This window comes from Syngnathus typhle, linkage group LG6 (genome assembly GCF_033458585.1).
Source record: "Syngnathus typhle isolate RoL2023-S1 ecotype Sweden linkage group LG6, RoL_Styp_1.0, whole genome shotgun sequence".
Lineage (NCBI taxonomy): Eukaryota > Metazoa > Chordata > Actinopteri > Syngnathiformes > Syngnathidae > Syngnathus > Syngnathus typhle.
In genome coordinates this window covers 4437949-4458528 of record NC_083743.1, presented here as the reverse complement: position 1 = coordinate 4458528, position 20580 = coordinate 4437949, and the positions used below count along the sequence as shown (strand labels likewise).

The following is a 20580-nucleotide window of genomic DNA, read 5'->3' as shown; positions in this document are numbered from 1 at the left end:
ACACGACAAGCTGATCAATAACTAGTTTTGAAATGTGTTCAAATGTTTTAAAAAGATAAATATTGCTAGCAATCACTCTATTTTTTAAAAGTGAAGACAACTTGCATTTTCAGTCTGTTTATGATGTGGCGGGCCGTATCTGGGCCGCGGGCCTTATGTTTGACACCTATGATTTCTACCTCAAGTAATTGAAGTAGTACTGTAAAGTTTCATTAATGCTTAGCATTTTTTTGAAATTGTGTCTATTTTTTTCCCCCTTTTTTTTTTTTACCTTGTCCAGGTCACCATGGGTTCTGGATAGCCGTCGACCGCACACGTCAACATGGCGGCTTGGCCCACATCTGCTGTGGCGTTCACCTCTGACTGCCACACCCGGATGGTTGGGAGCACTGCAACAGTCAAAGTAAGTCAATGTCACTCCATTCACGGAAGCGGGACGTAAAACAGAACCCCAAATTAGCCTCCCGAAGAGAACACTTATTTTAGGCACTCCGTCACAAGCAGACGCGCATCATTAGCACGAGCGCTTCATGCTACCCGGTTGCTGTGGGCAACTGTTTCCACACTCATGCCTTGAACCTCTAAGGAAAAAAAAAAAAACCCACACAAACAGGAAGACGACAATACGGCAGCAAAAGCTTTGCTTACCGTTCACGACGACCTTGATAACCCGTAAATCGATCTCGCCGCGGGCCATCAGGCGTCCCTCGCAGGTGTACGAACCCTCGTCGGTTTTCTTTATGCCGCGGATTTGAAGGTGGTTGTTGCTCAGCACCTTAAAGCGAACTTGAGAAAGAAAAGAAAAGCATGGTGAGAGATTAAAACAACTTTTTTTTTTTTTTTCCTCTGTAAGGAAATCTGATTTTCTTTTGCTTATTCAAGATGAACACGCCACATCCATCCTCAAAGAAAAGAGATGAAATGTTGACCTAATAAATTCAATCATGTGTTAATTCAAAACAGTGTTGGAACCCCCGCGCGAACTCGTGTTATGATGTGCCCGCAACCACAAAAACATATTGCTCGGGGCATCAGGTGAATAACACCCTCGATTGAACATTCAAAAAGTAAACTCATTCGTACCTCTCTATTTTTCCGCATATAAAAGCGAGGGTGAAACCGGTGTTATTAAAACATTTGCATTATGATCGCCTGGTTGCGCAACTATTTTGACCAGCCACTCTAATTCCAATTTTTTTCTGATTATTTCCAAATGGCATTCCACTTTAAATTTCTAAATGAGCCTTTTTTATTATGCAGGTAGAAACATTCCATTTAAAGGGCTTTTAATTTGTTTGTGTTGAGTGGCACTGATAAAACGCTGCCGTTTCCCCACCCAGTCATGAATGTACAGCAAAACCACACAAATTGGCTCCCCCGCTATTTTCCAGTCATGACATTTAAATTTCCTTCCAGCCATAACGTGTCGCATCTCCCGTTGGGCAGAAAGCACATTTTGCCCAATTCTCACTTTGCATAATGGAGAGGGTGGTAACATTCATCCGCCACTCCGACTGTCAAACTAGCACTCACAAAATTGAATCATTTCCATTTGACAGAAAAAGCTGGATGTTCATCTGATGGCCACCTCACCGTCTTTTTCCATCTGTATTCTGGCTCCTTTGTACTTCCAAAGGATGGTGGGCGGAGGGGAACTGACGACATCGCACACGATGACGGCGGCGTCTCCTTCGGTGAACTCTTGCGGCGACGGCGCATTTGTGAAGGTGATTTTCTCTGAAAACAAACAAGTGTGTGATTATACTCATTAAGGTTCATTGTGGAGGGTGGTTTTTTTTTTTGGATTGGCTGCTTTGATGCGCTGAATACCGTTTTTATGCAAAAGTAGATGCAGATGGTAGTAGGGACCGATTTAAAAATAAATAAATACAAATAAAATAGAATTAGAATCAGCGGGCCACTTATGATTGATTTCATGACACAATTGTTCCGGGCCAGTTTAAATTTAGGAATTTGGTCCATATATAAGGCGCACCGGACTATAAAGCGCACCGTCGGCTTTTGAGAGAATTTTAGGTTTTTAGGTGCGCCTTATAGTCCGGAAAATACGGTAAACAATCCAGCCTGCAAACAGGTTAATAAAGTGTTTCATTTTTCAAGATGACGATCGTTTAGAAAACATTTTTCTCGTTTTACAACCTCTTTGTCTAAACTCGTTTTATGGCTACCGTTTTTCCGAGAAGGATTTTCTCCACTCGCCTTTCTTCTCCCGTGTGGTTGAATTACGCCATTTACCGCCGTGAGCTTCCATTCTTAAGTAACCAACGGATAGATGGAGTTTGCTGGTGACACCGGCGACCTGAAAACACTTGACCGAGGTCAAATGTTGCACACTCGCATTGAGCTGTAATCTTATCTGATGGCATTCGGTAGATTCAAAAGATAAAAGCAGACAGTCTGTGCCCATAGGTGGAGGCAATAATTGTACGGGGAGGAAGCGGGTGACATTGCGGTAAAAGGCGCTCGAGCTCGGAAGGGTTTCCTTTTTCAAAAATATTTCACATCTAAGCATCAGACGATGCAAATAGCTTCTCCTATTTGCTCTCCGCACGGCTGGTCGCTTTCTATGTAATCGAAAAGAGTTGGATAAAAGCGAGCAAAACTCCCGTGATGGACATGTGCTGATGCTCGCCATTCGCGGGAAAATAAAAGACATTCATCACCGAAGCTGCAAAACAGACAGCATCATTAAGCAGCCTTCTAATGGTCTTCCGACCATTTATCGAACTGATGAAAAATCTATCGTCTGGCGATAGAAAAAAGGCAAAAGAGTAATGTGTTGCCCTAGAGCAGTCAATAAAATATTGTACATTTAATAAACTCAGGGAATTTTTTACTCACGGAATATCTTGATGTTAACCGTCGACTCTCCCTGTTGATCTCCATTGGCGGCGACGCACTTGTACGTGCCGGCGTTCTCCGTCTCGGCTCGGTAAAGCGTGAGGATGGACGACGTCTCGTCGTTCCGGGTCACCGTGACGTCCGGGTCGTCGGGTTCTATCCTTTCCCCGCCGGGCCCGAACCAGTCTATGTGCTTGGCTCCGCCGATAACTGGAGAGCGGTGGCGGGCAAAAATAAAATGAGTCCATCTATAATGTATGTATGTAGTAAGTAAGTCGTAAAGCAAAAGTCAATCGGCTCCACCGAATAGTGCTGACGAGACGTTATTTTTTGCTTTTGCTTTACGGGCCTCGCAAGTCACGCTCCAGCGGCGCCGGCCGTGTGACTCAGCAACAGAGGCTGAATGATAATTACATAAGCTTACAATGAGAATTACACGTCGGCGGTAATTACACGATAATATACACGGCGCCATGTTGCGCTAAATTGTACCTTGTTGTCATCAAGAGGAAACAATACAACTTATAGCGATTATCTCGGATGATCCGTTTTCCCCGGCGTCTTCGACGACAATGTGCGGAGGACAATAACGGCCATTTTATCCTTTGAGCGTATTGTACAAATAATGAAAAAGTGTGAGGACAATTTGTTAAGCTTACCTTCACACATGAAGAATTTGGACTCCCCGAGACTGATTTCACCATGACTGGGTGTGATCTGCACGTCCAGTGACACTAGACGAGGAGACACAACAAGGTCCAAAATGAAAGAAGTTGAAAGGAATATTAAACGCTGGCAGGGGAAAGTACGGCGTTATTTTAGCACCAAGACGAACAATAACCAGACACTGTTAACGTCGTAACGCCCACGATTCAGAAATCTTATGATCGGCATAAAAAAAAAAAAGATCCTGGCTTATGAGGTTGTTGGTCATAAATAAATACACAAATAAAGAAATAAATCTCTGTCCCGGTTTATGAGGTTGCCAGTAATATAATATATATTTTAATAAATAAATACATAAGATCTCTATCCTGGCTTATGAGGTTGCAATAAATAAAAAATAATAATAAATTAATAAATATATTTTTTTAAAAAGATAAATAAATAATAAAATAAATAAATACATAAATAAATAAATTTTAAAAATCTCGGTCTTGGCTTATGAGTAGCCTACCAAGATTTTAAAATAGGAGCTAAATGGAGGCGAAAATACGTATTTTAGAAAGGTTATGAATGTTTGTTTTTTTTAATTGAGAAAATATGTTTGCAAATGAGCTTCTCAATTGTCTTTACAGCCTCTTTTTGCCCTTTCATGAGACATGATATCCAATTACGCGGAGATGCACAGTGATAAATACCTCCTCTTCGTCAATGTCAGGATAGGAAAGACTTTTTTTTTTTTTCCTTTTGGTCACAGGGTGAGATCTGGATTGAAGCCTTTTGCTTCCTAATTAGAACAAAGCTTCACTTGTTTCCCAAGGGGAGCAGTTAGGGTTTCCCGCCGTTGAGAAATGTAACTAAATGGGCCCAGAATCCGGCTCTATATCGCCGGGGTGTCAGGACCAAAGTGAGGGAGGGTTACAAAGGGCAGAAAGTTGGAGAGAAAAAAGAAACTGACTCGGCCAGTAATGGGGGACCAACGCTACAAATGAAGTTAATTTCCTCCTCTGGTGTTTTCTAACAAATCGAATAAAAAAAACACATCCGCCGCTTCAGGCAGACAAATGTAGTTTACCGTTGGTTGTTGATCTAAAACATGAGTGACGGTCGCAGGGGCTTGCAAACGCCCCGAGTCACATTTGAAAACGACCCGACCGTCTTCTCTGCAATCCTTCTGTTTTCATCCATCACACTCTTGAGATGGAAATGTCAGCGCCAAACACGCCAAGCCGCCCATCCCCGTTTATCTCATCATCAATATTGTTGCTTCTGTCTATTTGCCCAGCTTGGGGGGGGGGGGGGGGGGGTCTTTTGAATCACATGACACCACGGCCCGGCTCCAAAACTGACGCAAGACTTTGGCGTCGAGTTATGAACCGGACAGTAATTGCTCTCTCGTCGCCAACGTTTAAGAAGCGAAAACGCCGCGGGAACGTCGGTCGTTAGATGGCAGACTCGTTTATAAAAGGGAGGGGAGGGGCTGGTAGGTGACGCTAGCAGCTGGAAATTGAATCCGAATGCGACCCCCCCGGAGAGCAATCGATTTGAAAGCCGAGACTTCACAACACTGAGCGAGCGAGCCCCGAAGATGAGAGCGCCGTTTATTAAAATGCCAACGTATTTTTTTCTTTCTTAACAAATACTACATAACTAACACTTAATATCTTTTTCAAGTCCAAGGAGAGTGATAAAAAATTGAGACGCCTACATATTAGAAAAGTAATAATGCGTTGATGTCATCAGAGTTATGTAAGAAAATATGTATTGGCCCAGTTGGGCCGGCATCAGTGAACTTCGGGTGGCCCGACACGGTCACGTCGTGGCTCCGGGCCGCCGTTAATGTCGAACCGTGTATGAACAAAGATGTTCAGTAAGCACTTCATGATTCATTCAACTCACTGCGAGAAATTGGAACACATGCCCGAAGAGCTTTGCACAAATCTACCCAGAGAATTTGGAATACCTTTTTTATTTTGTTTTTTTTTCCGGGGCCGTGGACACTCGGCATGCTCAGAGACCCAAAACGAACTCGGGTAGATGAATGTGACCTAGTTCTGGCAAAACATGCAATCTATCTCGAGTTAGTTGTCTTTCCATTTGAAAAATGTCTTGGCTTTGAATCCAGAGGTTAGTAAGGAATCTTGTGTCACGCAAGCTAAACTGAAGATGTATGCTAGCTGTCGTTATGTCCACCTTGTCATTTTCTGGATCGAATTGTTTTCTGACTATAACAGAACGACTCGGCCTAACCCTAACCATGTCAATGGAGGAAATAAACGTACCAAAATGTGAAAGCAGCTCTTATTTGTGCATTCAGAGCACTATTTCTGCCAAATAGGCCTTACAGAGATATACCGTAATTTTCGGACTATAAGTCGCACCGGAGTATAAGTCGCACCAGCCATAAAATGCCCCAAAAAGTGAAAAAAAACATATATATGTATATAAGTCGCTCCTGAGTATAAGTCGCCCCCCCACCCAAACTATGAAAAAAAAAACCGATTTATAGTCCGAAAATTACGGAATATATATTTTAATTCAAGGTCCTAAATTACAATACAATTGGTCCTGAAAGAAAATAAAAGGACAGTGAGTTCTAGATGGCCTCAGTTTGTACTTGTTAGCCAAAACCAGGGCGTAACAGAAAAGGAACATTTAACGAGCACTTGCAATCCATTTGTGAAAAAATATCTGTAGCTTTGGGCAACGTCAGATTTGTATGCAGCACAATTGTGACGACAGAGAGAGAGCGCGAGAGACGCCATAATTCATGCCTCCGTGGCTCATCAACAGATTTTCCATTTGTTGGTAAATTAATGGCGCTGCAATGTAAATATGCATTACTTGGAGACTACCAGCTAGTTTTCCATAATGAGACAAAGCCCGGTAGTAGGAATTAAAATGGCGTGAATAGCGACAGTATCAACTTAAATATAGTAATAATAATAATAATGTGATTTATCTTAATTATAATACAACTTTTGCCACACCCCAATATTTTAAGCTTGACTTTCAACATTTGAATTCAGGGACCTTACAGAACAGGAACGCACTGACTTCCCACAGTGATCCTGCAAGTGACTGATAAGAGCAAGGACACATCCCAACAGTAGACTATATGGAAATGGAAATATATGCAGCGCGTGGTCCCTTTCCCCTTTTGTCCCCAGATACTTTCCAACATCACCTCGGGTGCCGCAGCCTTTGTAAGAAGCCTCGACCAAAGCTGTGACTCGCGATTATGCTCATTTTAGATTCCCTAGACGTACAATTCACGTGAAGCTCAACCCCTCCCGATACACGCACTTGACAGTCGGAGTTAAAAAGTTTAAGTACCTCAGAGATAAATCAGTGCCTGACGCACCTCCCTGAGGTGGGCTTCAAAATAAAGACTTTTTGAAGCTGCTAAGCTATGATAGTAGGTATTAAAATTCACGATATATTTATACGATTGTCAGTTGACGATGGCGGAATATCGATGAAATCTTTAGGTCAGCTCCACCATGATTTCACATTAGTGATTAAAATGAGATGATTTATCTTCCAGGATGCCTACTGTGTCTCAAACGATTGATCGAGATCAAATCTGGCCTTCAGCTTCACGCTACAGCTGAGCATCATCAGGGACTGAATAATTGAATAACTGAGTCAAATTTTGAAAGGTCACCAAGTAAATAAATGGGGTGCCAATTTCACGCTGTCAAAAAATGATCTAACAATGCTCAATTTAGGGCAAACTGTTGAATCCGGTCCTAAATTATTCATCTGGACATGTGTGCTTCACTGCGGAATTATATATATTTTTTTGTCTAATCAAAAAGTACTTTAGAATAAATTGATCTTTTCCTGCTTCGTTTTCATGTTAGAGGCTTATTATCACTTTTGTGACATTCCTAGAAGAAAACACAAAAAGAGGAAAACAATCGTTCTAATTTATTTATGTACTCATTTGGCATTTTAGTACAAAAAATCGGCTTGTGGCGAATTAGGTCTTCGATCATGTCTGTTATTGTTTTCTCTTTTGGATGTCTTCTTCTTCATGTCACAGTTGATCAAAGACCCAATCAGCGGCGCCTCTGCTGGCTCCAGGCAGGTACTGCGCTTCATTTTGACTTTGAATTGTCTCTAGATAACGCAACAAAAATCAATTCCTAGACTTTAACACATCAATTCATTGATCATCTCTAATCTTCATGTTTTGACTTCCAAATGCCAGCAGCATTCAAAAGACAACATGCAAATTGATTGTGTTCCTAATTCAAGGAATTAAAACCGTATTTGTTTGCTACTCGTGTCTCTCAACCGCAGTTACGCTCGCTCACTACCAGTTGCTATGGAAACGTGTTTCTCTCTCCCCTCGGTGGTCCGACGTATTGGTGCGATGGTTCCACTTCCATGCAGGTTGCCCACAACATAATCCAAATGGGCTAAATTCCACCGCGAAAGCTCATTATGTTTAAATAGCCCACTTTTGACCCATTCGCAATAACCCGGCGGGCTTCATACGTGTAGTATTTTATACCCGCGAGAAAAACCCATTACATGACACTCGCGGTAAACTCCCTAAAGTGTATTTTCAAAAGCTTTTCTCCCGGCAAAAGTGGAACCACTGGAGCAGAGCCCCTGACAAAGTTGTACTTATTTCCAGCCGCTTTGCTCGGGTAATCACCTCAATGCTGATCAACCAAATGTTAAAATGGCCATTCCAAGACTTAAACAACAGCAAAGTGCAGCAGAGGCAGCGGAAGATAAGACGCCACTGTTTAAATTATTCAAATTGCTCTTGGCCATCGGAAAGGGCTCGGCTGCCATAAAGGTAACATTAAATGTGTCGTATACCGTGACAGCCTGCATTATACGACAAAGAACGTCATTTAAAAATAAAATGAATGAGCTCTTTGGGAATAAAGCTCAGCTCATCAAGTCATATTCTTTTTCTGACTGCATCGTTGACATCGCGGACTGCAGTCCATTTGGCCTTAAGACTTGATTCATTAACAGCATCCATGCCGATCAATCAAGCCATTGATCAATCGTTACGCCCATCCCCTTGTCTCGCTATAGTTAAATGAGAAACCACCGGCTAGCTTGAGCCTCTTTAAAACAACAACAACAACACTAAAGCCGTAGCATCATTAAAATGAACTCTAAGCCTTCCCGAGCGACGTGCCTCTTTGTCTCTGGCAAGTCCGCCAACAGCAGTGCACTCCAGTTGCGGAGCACAATTCGCCCTCATTCAGGCAATTTAGTCTAAGTGCCCCTCAGCATCTGCCTCAGCTGTGCATCACGTAACAAAAGCCCAGGGAGGAGCAAAGCGGAGCGTCTGCGGCCCATCATGCTGCGGACGCCTGTAATGACTCAGACGGACGGGCAAAAAAAAAAAAAAAAGCCAGGTAGAACGGATCATTTTGCGCTTTTGTTAAAAGGGAACCAGAAAATTAGACCGCGCCATTAATTTTGAACTTTAAGAGCACAAATTCCAAACTGTTATCTGGGGTAAAAAAAAAACCATGACGACAATAAAGGATGGAGAGCTTGCGGTGAACTGCGCAATGTCTGTCACAAAGAATAAAAGTGACATCTGTAAGCAGGGAAATGGAAAGACTCGGAGACTCAGCGTAATGCTCACACGAAGAACAGCGAGTCTGTGTGGCCCGAACAATGACTGAAATGTTAGCGTCTCTGTAAACACAATGAAACACCACAGACAGTGTTTTTAAAAAAAGCTAATTCTTTCAGGCTAATCATAACGACGGGTCCCTCGTGGTTCCCCCCCTCCCGTTACCGCTAGTCACGACTCGTGAACGGCAAAGCCCACGCCGCCTTTTTTTGCTACAAGCAGAAAAATGCTGGTTAAACGATAGATAGAATACAGTTTGCCAAGTGAGCGGGATTTCATGGATGGGTCAGAAGTCGTGTAGAGGCGAAGACCGGGCGGGGAGGCCGGGATGCGAAACAATGACCACTCAGCCACAAGCTTGGCACATGTACACGACTCTGCCTTTCTGGCCGTCCACCAAGCGGACAAGCTGGGACGAGCCGGATGCGCCCGCCCGCGAGATCAATAGGAGGGAATGCACCATTTTCGATAGAGCCAGACAAGAACTTGATGGGGGGGCAGAGACGGAGCATCACTGGAGGGCTCATTATGTGGCGCTGGCGGGATGGGCGGCAACTTGCAGAGGAGCAGCAAAGTATCGATGCAGAACGGTAGAGATTTAGGTGGATGGTGCAGTAATTGGATTGAAGTACTAATGAAAATATAATCTGTCTCGAGCGTGTCCCCCATCAAGGTTAGAGCTGAGAATGAGAGTACTTGGGCAATCAGTTCTGCTAGTAAAGTAAATGAGTCCGCTAAGGGGTTGAACACCTCCAAAGTGTACAATCGGTTCATTGCTATTCCGATTTTCTATACGTTTTGCTATACTGACAGTCGAAGAGAAAGAAAAAAATCCCTTGAGGATCGAATGGTCGAACCCACCAGACCACAGCGAGGTCTTTTTTTTTTTTTGCGTTAGCCATAGCATGGCGACAACGCTAACAAGCTAATGTAAAAAAGATAAAACAATACAAACTTACTAAACTCGCTTTATCATCTCGGAATAATGTGAATTCACGGGTAAATCGATTGACACACCCACGGCGCGGGCATCGATAATCAAGTTTTAAATCAGAGGCTTTATCTGGCTAGCTCCGAGGTGAATGTTTTACAACATAATAGCGCTGAAAATGAGGAAGGTGTTTTTATGACTCGCTCTCCCTGCAGACCGGCAGTAATACACAGACGCAAATAACGTTATCTCGCAGCGGTAAGGGAGGCAGAAAACGGAAAATTCCTCCATTTACAATCTGTTTGCATCGTTAAAACGCTAATTAGAACGGGTATACATTTTAGTGGCTACAAAATGGACGCAATTTTCCATTCTGTCTTGTGGTTCACTGAGGCGTTCATACGCATAGCGATAGCAAATGCTTCCTCTTAATAATCTCCCGGCCAAGGATCTTTAGCTAGCAGAGCGTGCAATTGCTTCAGTGTTGCCGTCACCTGGATTTACTGTATTCTTTTGATAGCACGGTGCAATAAATCTCACCGCTTCTTGCCGACCATTTCTAAATAAATCCTTTTGACCAGAGCACAAGAGTAATCTGCTCTGCTAAAATGCTAATTTGTTCATCCTCTTGCAAAATTATACCGTATAAATCCTTGTCCTGAGGCTCTGACCTGCCTCTACAAACAATTGATGTTAACGAATGTTTCTTGGGTAGGGGCAAACAAATACCACCAAACTGAAATCTCTTCTGAATTGGATTTTGATTATCAAGAAAAAAAATCTTCATACCAAACTTGAATATTTCAACAAAAAATTGAAATATTAATGATCTCTTGGTGGCAAGGTCGGTTTGCAAAGCATTGCTCAAGCGCTAACTCAAGTTGTAGTAATCATAAGAACAGAATCATAAGACACATTTGGGTTATTCTCAGCTTGAATGAAGTTCAGTGTGAACTTGTTCTCAGATAAGATCGGAACTAACCGGGTCAGTGCACGGTAAACCCGTTTGTGGTTATTCTGTGGAATTCCTTTTCCTTGGACTTAGTCAGTTCCAAACAGTTCCTTCCGTCCCATCCATCCATCCATCCATCCATCCATCCATCCATCCATCCATCCATCCATCCATCCATCCATCCATCCAACACGCTACATTCTGGCGCAGCTTGTACTACGCTCATCAGACGACTTTTAATCAAAGCCATTAACCGATGAGCAAGGTTCACGCTTCTTCTCCCTCACGTTCGTTCCAAGGTTGCCGCTTTGCCTTTTCGGTAAGACATACTTGGCTGGGACCGTCTTTGCGACGGCTCCTTTGAGAACAGATGGCACCGAGGCACCTTACGACACATGCGCACACACACACGTTAACACGCACTTTGTTGACCAATCAGAGGCAGGAGAGTAAAAATAGACTCGGATTGGGCTAACCACAGGAGATTTGAATTCTCTTCTTGGGACTCAAGTCTCTCGAGGCATCTGCTAGAAAAGCAAAGCAAAACCCCTCTAAGTGCTTTGAGGCTGGACATGATTGAGAATATAGAAGTCGATATTACAGATCAAACAAGAAAGTGCATTGCAATGCTATCGATCAATCATCCAACAAACACAGACGTGCGGTTCCCTAGTCGTCCAACTCGACGCGATTAAATCGATATTCCGGAATCATAGCCGGTCTTCTAACATGGCGCAGGAGGACCACTGAACAGTGGAGTGTGACAACAGTGGATATCAAACGACCCGTTTGCTGGAGCACGTTGACTTTTGTCCTCTTGTGAAAAAAAAAGCCAACCTGGCCCTGTTCCGTCAAAATGTGTTTTCGCTTGAGTTCTGAGGCAGATTAAGCCGCAGCGTGCTGTCACAACATCGCCGGGGCGATTTTCCCCTCTCGTAATGGCGGTGGGTCTTTTGAAGGAAATCTCCAGTGGTACCCGGTGTGCCGTTGAAAATACGGACGATGATTGTAGTTTGCTAAGAGCCGTCATCCCGCTCAGATGTCTTTTGTTGGTTTAATGAAGGACAGTAATGGGAATGTTCTTGCAAGGTCAATGAAACGTTAGAAGTTTCCATTCGACAGAGAAGCTTCTGGATGTTTCTTAACAAGCGTGAAGAGCATCATCTAAAGAAGCCGTGCTGTTTGATCATCTACCCCTGCATCGGTGACTCTTCCGACATCTCCGGATGTCTGTGGCATCGACACTCACGACAGAGATCTTCCGACACTTAGTTTCGCAGCTCTTTCCGATACCTCGCTGGGTAAAAATAGCAACTTGGCTTGTTTTGGAAGTTTGGAGCTTTGTATGACGTCGATGCTGTCTTTCTTCTGATTCCGATTTGACCTTTTTTCTTCACAAAAGCGATGTCCGCAATATACGAGAACATCAGATTTCATTTTTTTGCCATTCCGCCATGGCATCCCGGGGTTTAGCGTCCCCACATTGACTGGGCTAGCGATGCTAGCGACTCTCTTGTGCTTCTCCGGGCTTGTCATCTGCTTTTATAGACGATGGCACTGATGAAAAAGATGTGCGGCGGGGTTCGCGGCACATCCGGCAACTATTGGCAACGACAGTAAGACGGCTCCCAGGCAGTGGAAGCCAATGACTCACGCTGTGTGGAAATTGTTTAGAGCGAGAGCAAGAGACAAAGAGAGATGGCAATCATATAAGTGACACGCATCATGTGGAGTTTAAACGAAGCCCATGAAAGATATTTTCCTCGGCGACCGGGTGACATTTAAAAGCAGTTTTATTTCAGGGGCTCACCTATTACATTGAGCTTGGAATCCTGCGTGTTGTCTTTACTTCATGTGTCACCTCCCACGTTTCTCCTCATGCTTATGCTCGGCTTGGCTTCATCCTACCAGCCTCCATCTTGGATACTGTAATGTTGTAGTCAACACTATGCAGCACACACCTCTTATCCATCAGATTAGAAACACGCTCAATGTCTGCCACCGGTTTAATCCATGCAATTTACCTTTTAAGACCTGGACATTTAACTAAGGCTGCGTATCGCTTAGAAATTGTCAAAGGGCTGGAAAAAAAAAAAATCTATGATTCATCCACTTTCTTCCAGTGATTCGATTTGGATTGAGTGCAGGGGAAATATAGAAGGGAATGGCTTTCTGCTATATTCGGAGAGCTCGCATTTATTCTGAAATGTTTGCGGAGCCCCAATCAAACCACGTGACAAAATTGTTTTTTTAATTACAACAAATAAATGCAAGTCCATTGCAAGTCCCATCGATAGAAACTGTCCATTTATTTAGCATCGAAAGTGGATATTTAGAAAAACAAAACTAGCTTTGAGGCTCGGCTACTAAACGGAAGTCTCTAAACAGAGGCTGTATAGTGTAGAGAGCTTTAAGCGTTGCACGAGACATATATAGTCCACACACAATGAGTCGGTCTGCCAAGGAGGAGCTTACTGTAGCGGTCCAGTGACCTCTAACTCAAAGGAGAACTCTAATCTCTGCAAATCTTTTAGCTGCACCTCCTGCTCACTGGGTGTGCGAGCGCTGCGGCCGGCTCTCCATGATCTTACCGCTGATTTCCATGAAGCACCCTCAACGGGGAACGTACTCTCAACAGCCGCTTCGAAGAGCCTGGCGTGTATATTAAAAAATTAAAAGGGGGGCACGCTCTGTCATTGAGAGTTAATCGTCGCCGGTTAGCATTTCAATACGGAGTCATTGTGAAGTAAATACGGGAAGGTGTGCATTTCGGAGGGCTTTGACAAGAGTTTTAATTCCTCCGCTAAGAGTCGAGGCAGCAGTCATTATTCATCGGGATCAATCGGTCACAAACATTCAGTAAAGGTCAAGGTGAATGTGCAACACTCAGATTGCACACAGTCAAAAATAATTCAATACATGACACATAACTCACTTTTTGAGGTTCTACAGAGTTCTACTCCGGGCTTTTGGACAATCACGATAATATTAGCTTTTTTCATGTTGTGACTAAAATATTATAATAATGCCATAACGTACAAATTTGCCTAATCCCTGCAGATGTGGGCTAGTAAAAAATAAAAAAAGAAAGAAAATCCAACTGGAGATGAATGCATGGAAGTCAGTGACACACATTGGAACAGACAAAAGTTCAGAGTGTGAAAAATGTCAACTGGGTCAAGATTTTTATCCGGGATAATAAGTGACACCGTTTTGAAGTGGATCACAAACGGCTTCAGATTGCACAGCTCCCCTGGAGATAACGTCGTTTTAGTGTGATCTAATTAGAGATTAACAAGGAGCGGCTTCCTACTACGACTGAGTGTCACGTCGCGACTTAAAAACGGCAGTTGATGATGAGAATCAAAAATATATATATATATTAAGACTTGACTTCAAGTTTCCAGGCGTTGATGAGGCCTGACGTCAACTAGCGACGGTAACGGCATCGGAAGAAACCAAGAATTCAAGCGAGCCTAGCGATGCATCCTATAGTTGTTCAATAAAAACGGAAGCGCCATATGCATGGATGCATTAGAAGCCGTGCGGAGTCGAACAAAAGAAGTGGAAAGATAAATCGGAGCTAGCAGCGGGTTGCTTTATCCTGGCTACCCCCACCTCTCTCAATCTGTGTGCTTGCTTTCAGGTTGGACTTGCCAGGACTCATCAGCATGTCATTCAAATTGGGCCATGCTAGCTGGAGAGTGTGAGTCAAGACTGTGATGTCAATTTGAAGGTAACTAAAGTCTCATCCTTTTTTTTTTTTATGTTGTCCGAATGAACTCTCGCATCACCGCGACATGAAATGTTCCAGTCAAAAGTTTCTTAATCTAAAAAATATAGCGGCTACATTGAGTTTCGCAAACATGTCACTTTACATTGCTGGGTAAATTCCATTTTATAAACAATACAAAATGATTCATTGCCACTGTGCTGGTATCGTGCATGCTAACTAAAGCATTTCAATTCATGTTAAATCCGGTCAAAATTGGTTTTGCGGAAAGAACTAGAAACATTCACTTTCAGTGACAAATTGTGATTCTGCCTTCAAGATGTCATTTTAAAGGCGACACGGGTCACAGTTTGGGCTCACAGCAATAATTAAAAAAATACAGAATATGATCATCGACAGTAATTATAAACGATGACAGACCATCAAAGAAATGCCCCGTCCCTGCCAAAGGGTTTTATCACCCATTTTGCAAAACATGATTTGCCCTCGCCTACAAGTGTAGGCAATTTTAACAATGACGCAAAATCTTCGATACATCAAATGATGTGGCGGGCTGTATCTGGTCCCCGGGCCTTGAGTTTGACATCTATGATCCAAAACGCTGTTGTAGCCATAAAAAATACATTTAAAATTCTTCTGAAGCTCTCAGTTTATTTTATCAGTCAGTAGTGATGACTATATGACACATGAATGTAAAGACGGTCGGGGAAATCACATTGAAATGACTCCAAGTGCTTTTACTGTTATCGCAAAGGCCGGTAGCATGAACCGGTGAGCAGACTTGTTTCTGGTAATAAAAGATAAAACTCTTTGGTGTCCTAAAGCCAAACTCTGGCACGTAATCAGGCCGCCAAGCGTATTGCGACAGAAACGTAGTCTTCCTCAAAGCAGAGGCCACGGAATGCCTCAAGCTTTGACAAAATAATGTGACGTGTCCACAGGGAGGCCGCGTCGCGCCGCGCTCAAAATTCCGGCCTCGTTTTCATTTAACGACCGACACGAAACCCACCGTTCTCATTTCCCCACGCAGCTGACATCTTTGCAACTTGCCGGGATTGGTCGAACCGTTTCAGGACGCTAAAACGACGCTAGCTCGATGTTACGAGTCATCGGAACGTCGTAACCGTTAAAGACGCTAACGGTAGCGTTAGCCCTGACTCTGCATTTCTGTCAGCTCCCCTTGGGGAAAACCTTTTATGGAGCTCCCTGCAATGCTGCCTCGCTAGGTCACGTGAACGTGTAATGTCATCTTTTTTTTTGCGTTTTCCCGAGGCAGCGTTTCCCCTTTCAAGGCTCTCAGACCCGGATCTGTCCGGAGTGCTCCCCGTCACCGCCGAGTCGAGCGGTTCTGACGCGAGCCGAAACACAAGCCCAAAAAAACCCGAAACTGCTCATTTCAAAAGGAATCCATTCAGGTTGCAAGATGAACATTGATTTATTTGGCTTCCAATAAGACAGGCGGATGAGAATGTAGTGTGTAAGAGCTTGCTCATCTTGCGGCCCCTGCTTTTTGGCAGTGTTGAGTCAGGCATAAGGCAGCGTGTGTCCGTCCATCTTCTGTCTGGTATGGAGCAGCGTGGAACCAGCCTGTGTCATCATCATCATCATCATGATGATGTAACACAGACTAAGAAACACAATCCTTCTGTAAACAAGTCGGCCTGCAACGTGACCGCTGAGACGGACGTACAGTATGTCAAGCTGTCCTTCTTGTTCCATCATCAAACCCAATTCAGCATCTCCTAACATCTCCACAGTCTTCTACTGGAACATGGATCACCATAAGAATATATTTTTTGGAATGTTTTGGATTTGATCGATTGTGCAGACTCGACTGGATAATTCTGTCTTAAAGCAATGGAGACTAAGTAGAGTGAAATACTTGGCTGTGTCGTAGTTTGGCAAACTACCGTATTTTCCGGACTATAAGGCGCACCTAAAAACCTAAAATTTTCTCAAAAGCCTACAGTGCGCCCTATAGTCCAGTGCGCCTTATATATGGACCAAATTCCTAAATTTAAACTGGCCCGAAGCATTGTGTCATAAAATAAATCATAAGTGGCCTGCTGAAGACTATGAATCATTAATCAAAACTACTATGGATCATTATTTTGTGATTATAAAGCAATTTGTTGCGTCTGAAGTTGAAATAAAAAAGATAAAATGGAGAATGATTTGATTTGGATTAAAAATGTGACATGATGCATTAACGGTGCGCCTTGTAGTCCGGTGCGCCTTATATAAGGACAACGTTTTAAAATGGGCCGTTCATTGAAGGTGCGCCTTATAGTCCGGTGCGCCTTATAGTCGGGAAAAAACGGTAATCGTTTGTCTTTGAGTATGGGCCAAAACTGAAATCATGATTTAAATATCGATTGATTGCTCGGCCCTCGCTATGCATAACCGTAACCGCTAAGGTACCGTCAAGGGGAGAAGCAAGGAGTTCAGAACATTGCGACAGATTCTCCCATTCTACTTAAAATATATTCTCAACAACAATTCATTGATTTGATTTCCCCTGTAGTCAAGATTTGTCCGATCCCCTTCGGGCTTTCTCCTAACTCTGCAGTGTCCACGATTTGCATCTGTTTCCGTTTACAGCACTAGATTGCCACCTTTCCTGCCGCAGAGCATGCATTTTTAAACATCGCTCTAATTCACGCAAGTCGTCCCTTAACCGAGGTTTCAAGAAACCAACGCGCGGTGATGTCATGCGTGTACATCTAAATCAAAAGTGGATTTCCACTCTTGAATGCTTTTCTCGTCACACTTGACAGCTATACGTCATTTGCCCAAGTGATGAACGCCGCCGCCCTTCACCGTGCACGCCGACAGAGTCGTTACTCACCGAAAAAAAGCGGCGAGGCACGTGATCGACAAAGCGCACGCCAATAAACACGCAAGGAGGAGCTACGGCCGGGACTCGCTCCCTCAGCATTTTCCCCGCCCCAGGAACACCCCCACTCCGCAAGACGGATTAAGCGGCAATCCCACGCCAAACTGCGCGCCGCTCCTTGCCGCACATGTCAACTCTTTTAATTATTTACTTCATTGTCCGTGATGAGGTTATCACAAATGTAATCTGACAAAGCCCCCCCCCCCCCCCCGCACACACACACACCACCAACACCCTTGCGCTTACATAACGACACATTTCACCAACTTAGAGGATCTCATTTCAAAGCCTTTATCGGGGAATCGGCTTACATAACAGATGATTTGGAGTAGGAGTTGTCGTGTGCGTGTGTGTGTGCGCGCCGTGTGGGTTTGCATCAGTGTGCTTGAGAGGGAGCAAATGAAGCGTTGCTCTCACTGACAGACCCTTGATGGGCTCCATGCAGTCCAGCATCTCCTGTCAAGGGTTACCCCCGCCCTCACACACCCCCTTCCTCCCCACTGCACCTGCTATACGCAATAACAGGTGGATTACAAGTGTTTTCTATTGAGACGCACACACACACACACACATACTCCCTCCGAGCATGTTAAAGGGGAGCCCAACATCACGCCCCATCCATAACAAACAGGTCCCACACAAGAGCAGTGGACGACAACAACAACACAGCAGTGGATGGAGGCCAACATAAATCCTCTTGACACATTACCCCACACACTCTCCACCCCCTCTGACATTGTCGCCCCGCCACAATTTACACCATGCAAAATAATGCAAAGTCAGCATTTAAAAAAAAAAACCTAAAACAAGACTACACAGTGTAGTCCAGGATGTACAAGAGACACGAAATAGGGCGCGGAGTCAGCTAATTTGCATGAGCCGCAGCACCTGCCTGATAGGGCTCCTTGGGGGGGGTGGAGGGAGACAAGGAGAGGGGGAGACCCAAGGATGGCGACCGTGCGTCCCGCTCGCTAAAACCGTGGATGTTTACTCTATTGAGACACTTTCGAGCGAGTTATTAAAGGTGTCTTACCCGCACAGCCCACAAGAAGCAGGGCCACAAAGATGTCCCCGGACCGGACCATGGCAAAGTCCCCCGCCCCCCACCCTCTCCACTTGAGGGGAGAGCGCTGGAACGGTGAAACGGCTGGTCGGCTCGCTCCTTCCCCCGCTCCCCTCCCCAACGGCGGTGCTGTGAGTCGCCCTGGGCTTAGTAGCGGTGGCTGCTCCTCAGCAGGCGTTCATCCTAAAATTCTGTAGCTCCGTGTGGCTCGATTCGGCGATCAGCGGGAGGAAGGAGGAGGCGGGCGAATCGCTGGTGCTTCTGGCGGTGGTAGGGCTGATGAGCGCCACAGCGCCGTTTAAAGTGTGACTGACAAGCCGAGCCTGCTCACACGCGCGAATCAATGCGCGCGGCAGGGACGATGCGCCTCCCGTTAAATAGTGCACTGATGACGTTGACAAATAAGGAGCCGTGTGGAACCTAAAATAGGAGCAGACAAGGACAGCTTTTCTAGTGGCGCCTTTTTGTTGTAATCATAGTTTTATTTATTTTTTTTATTCAATAGTTATATTCAGTTGTGTGGAGTACCACCTTTATTTGTAAAAAAAAAAATCTCCGTAATTTGCGATGTCTAACATCTATTTTTATTTTTCAAAAGTATACAACCCATCCATCAAATTTTGAAAGATGACAACTTGTTTTTAGGGAAATCGTCTTCCCCGCAATTACCGTAATTTTCGTTTATAAGTCGCTCCTGAGTATAAGTCGCCCCCCCCAACTATTTAAAAAAAACGCGACTTATAGTCCGAAAATTACGGTAGTACTATTTTTTTTTTATTTTTAGACCAAGCACGTGTATAATTGCAGCTGATGTTACTGACAACCAAATAGGTTTGGTAAATAGTTACTTTCCACACATCCTCTCAGGATTACAAACAGTGGAGGTGCTCAAATCAAAACTTCTCAGGTAGTAAAAACTCATAAAAGGTATTTATAGGGGACGCAACCTTGATGCGTGACTGTAATGGTTGGCGCTCGCTACACCCGTAGGCTCATCATGTAGACATACGAACCAATGGAAGCATTAAATTTAATATCCAAGGTTAGCGCTGGCAGCCTTTTGCTCTGCTTTCACGTGGAGAGCCCACAAAATTGCTCCGCTTGGACCTTTTATCCGTATAACAGCGAAGGCAAGATTGTTGTCGTGACAGTGACGCGCAATCTCCTAAGTAGATGCATTAAAATGGTTGACGGTAAATTTGACTTCCATATTTCACTCAAGGAAAGTGGAAAATTAACAAGTTGCTTTTCTGCAGCTTATAAAAAAAAAAAAAAAAGGAAAGCAATATGAAATGTATCAACAGTGTCCAAGTTGAGTTGTATTTACAGCTCCAATGACTGATAGCCGGTCCCAATGCAGTGCAGTTAGTGATGCAAGAGGCGAGGATGTTGTTTACTTGCTCAGCACGACATTTCTGTTGCATTTGGCTTTTGCGAGAGTGCAGTTTGCCTTTGATTTGTACTTTTGGCCGGCAGAGAGAAGCACCGAGCCAAAATTGAATGAAAGCCAACACAACCTGAGAGTCTCATGAAAAGACTTCACAGGGAAATGTTCCGTCCTTCCACCTCATGACAATTCTCTTTTTTTTTTCAGGATGAAAATACTGCAAAAACCATGAATTTGGGACAAAATATGCAGTGATTTGACCAATGCTTGAATCATAGATGCGAAAGGTAAGAGGCAGTCAATGACTCATAAATGTCCTCCAAATATAGTCCATTCGAGTGTTTTATTCAGTATGCAGCAAAGCTGCAGAACACATGATGTCATTTGTTTTCAATTTTAGGTCACCTTGTTTTATTTATACCCACAAATATTTATCTTGTACTGAGACGGTAACAAAAAAGCTTACCTGAGAT

The 20580-nt window shown here is 43.9% G+C and overlaps 1 protein-coding gene and 1 long non-coding RNA gene across 6 annotated transcripts in view; one reads left to right on the top strand and one right to left on the bottom strand.

Moving 5' to 3' along the window:
* Window positions 1-19048, bottom strand: part of ncam1b (neural cell adhesion molecule 1b) — a 41868-nt gene extending 22820 nt beyond the window's left edge. For all 5 annotated transcript variants that reach the window (XM_061281561.1, XM_061281563.1, XM_061281562.1 and 2 more), the window contains exons 1-6: window positions 18691-19048; window positions 3522-3596; window positions 2863-3072; window positions 1594-1737; window positions 649-786; window positions 272-389 (exon numbers count right to left, since the gene is read on the bottom strand). In XM_061281561.1, the coding sequence (XP_061137545.1) occupies window positions 272-389; window positions 649-786; window positions 1594-1737; window positions 2863-3072; window positions 3522-3596; window positions 18691-18742 (737 nt within the window). In that variant the 5' untranslated portion in view covers window positions 18743-19048. The remainder of the gene's footprint in view (window positions 1-271; window positions 390-648; window positions 787-1593; window positions 1738-2862; window positions 3073-3521; window positions 3597-18690) is intronic.
* Window positions 281-20425, top strand: LOC133155906 (uncharacterized). Its single transcript, XR_009714744.1, has 4 exons — window positions 281-403; window positions 1637-1727; window positions 14675-14764; window positions 20315-20425. It is a non-coding gene; the product is annotated as an uncharacterized LOC133155906 (long non-coding RNA).
* Window positions 20426-20580: the final 155 nt, after the last annotated feature.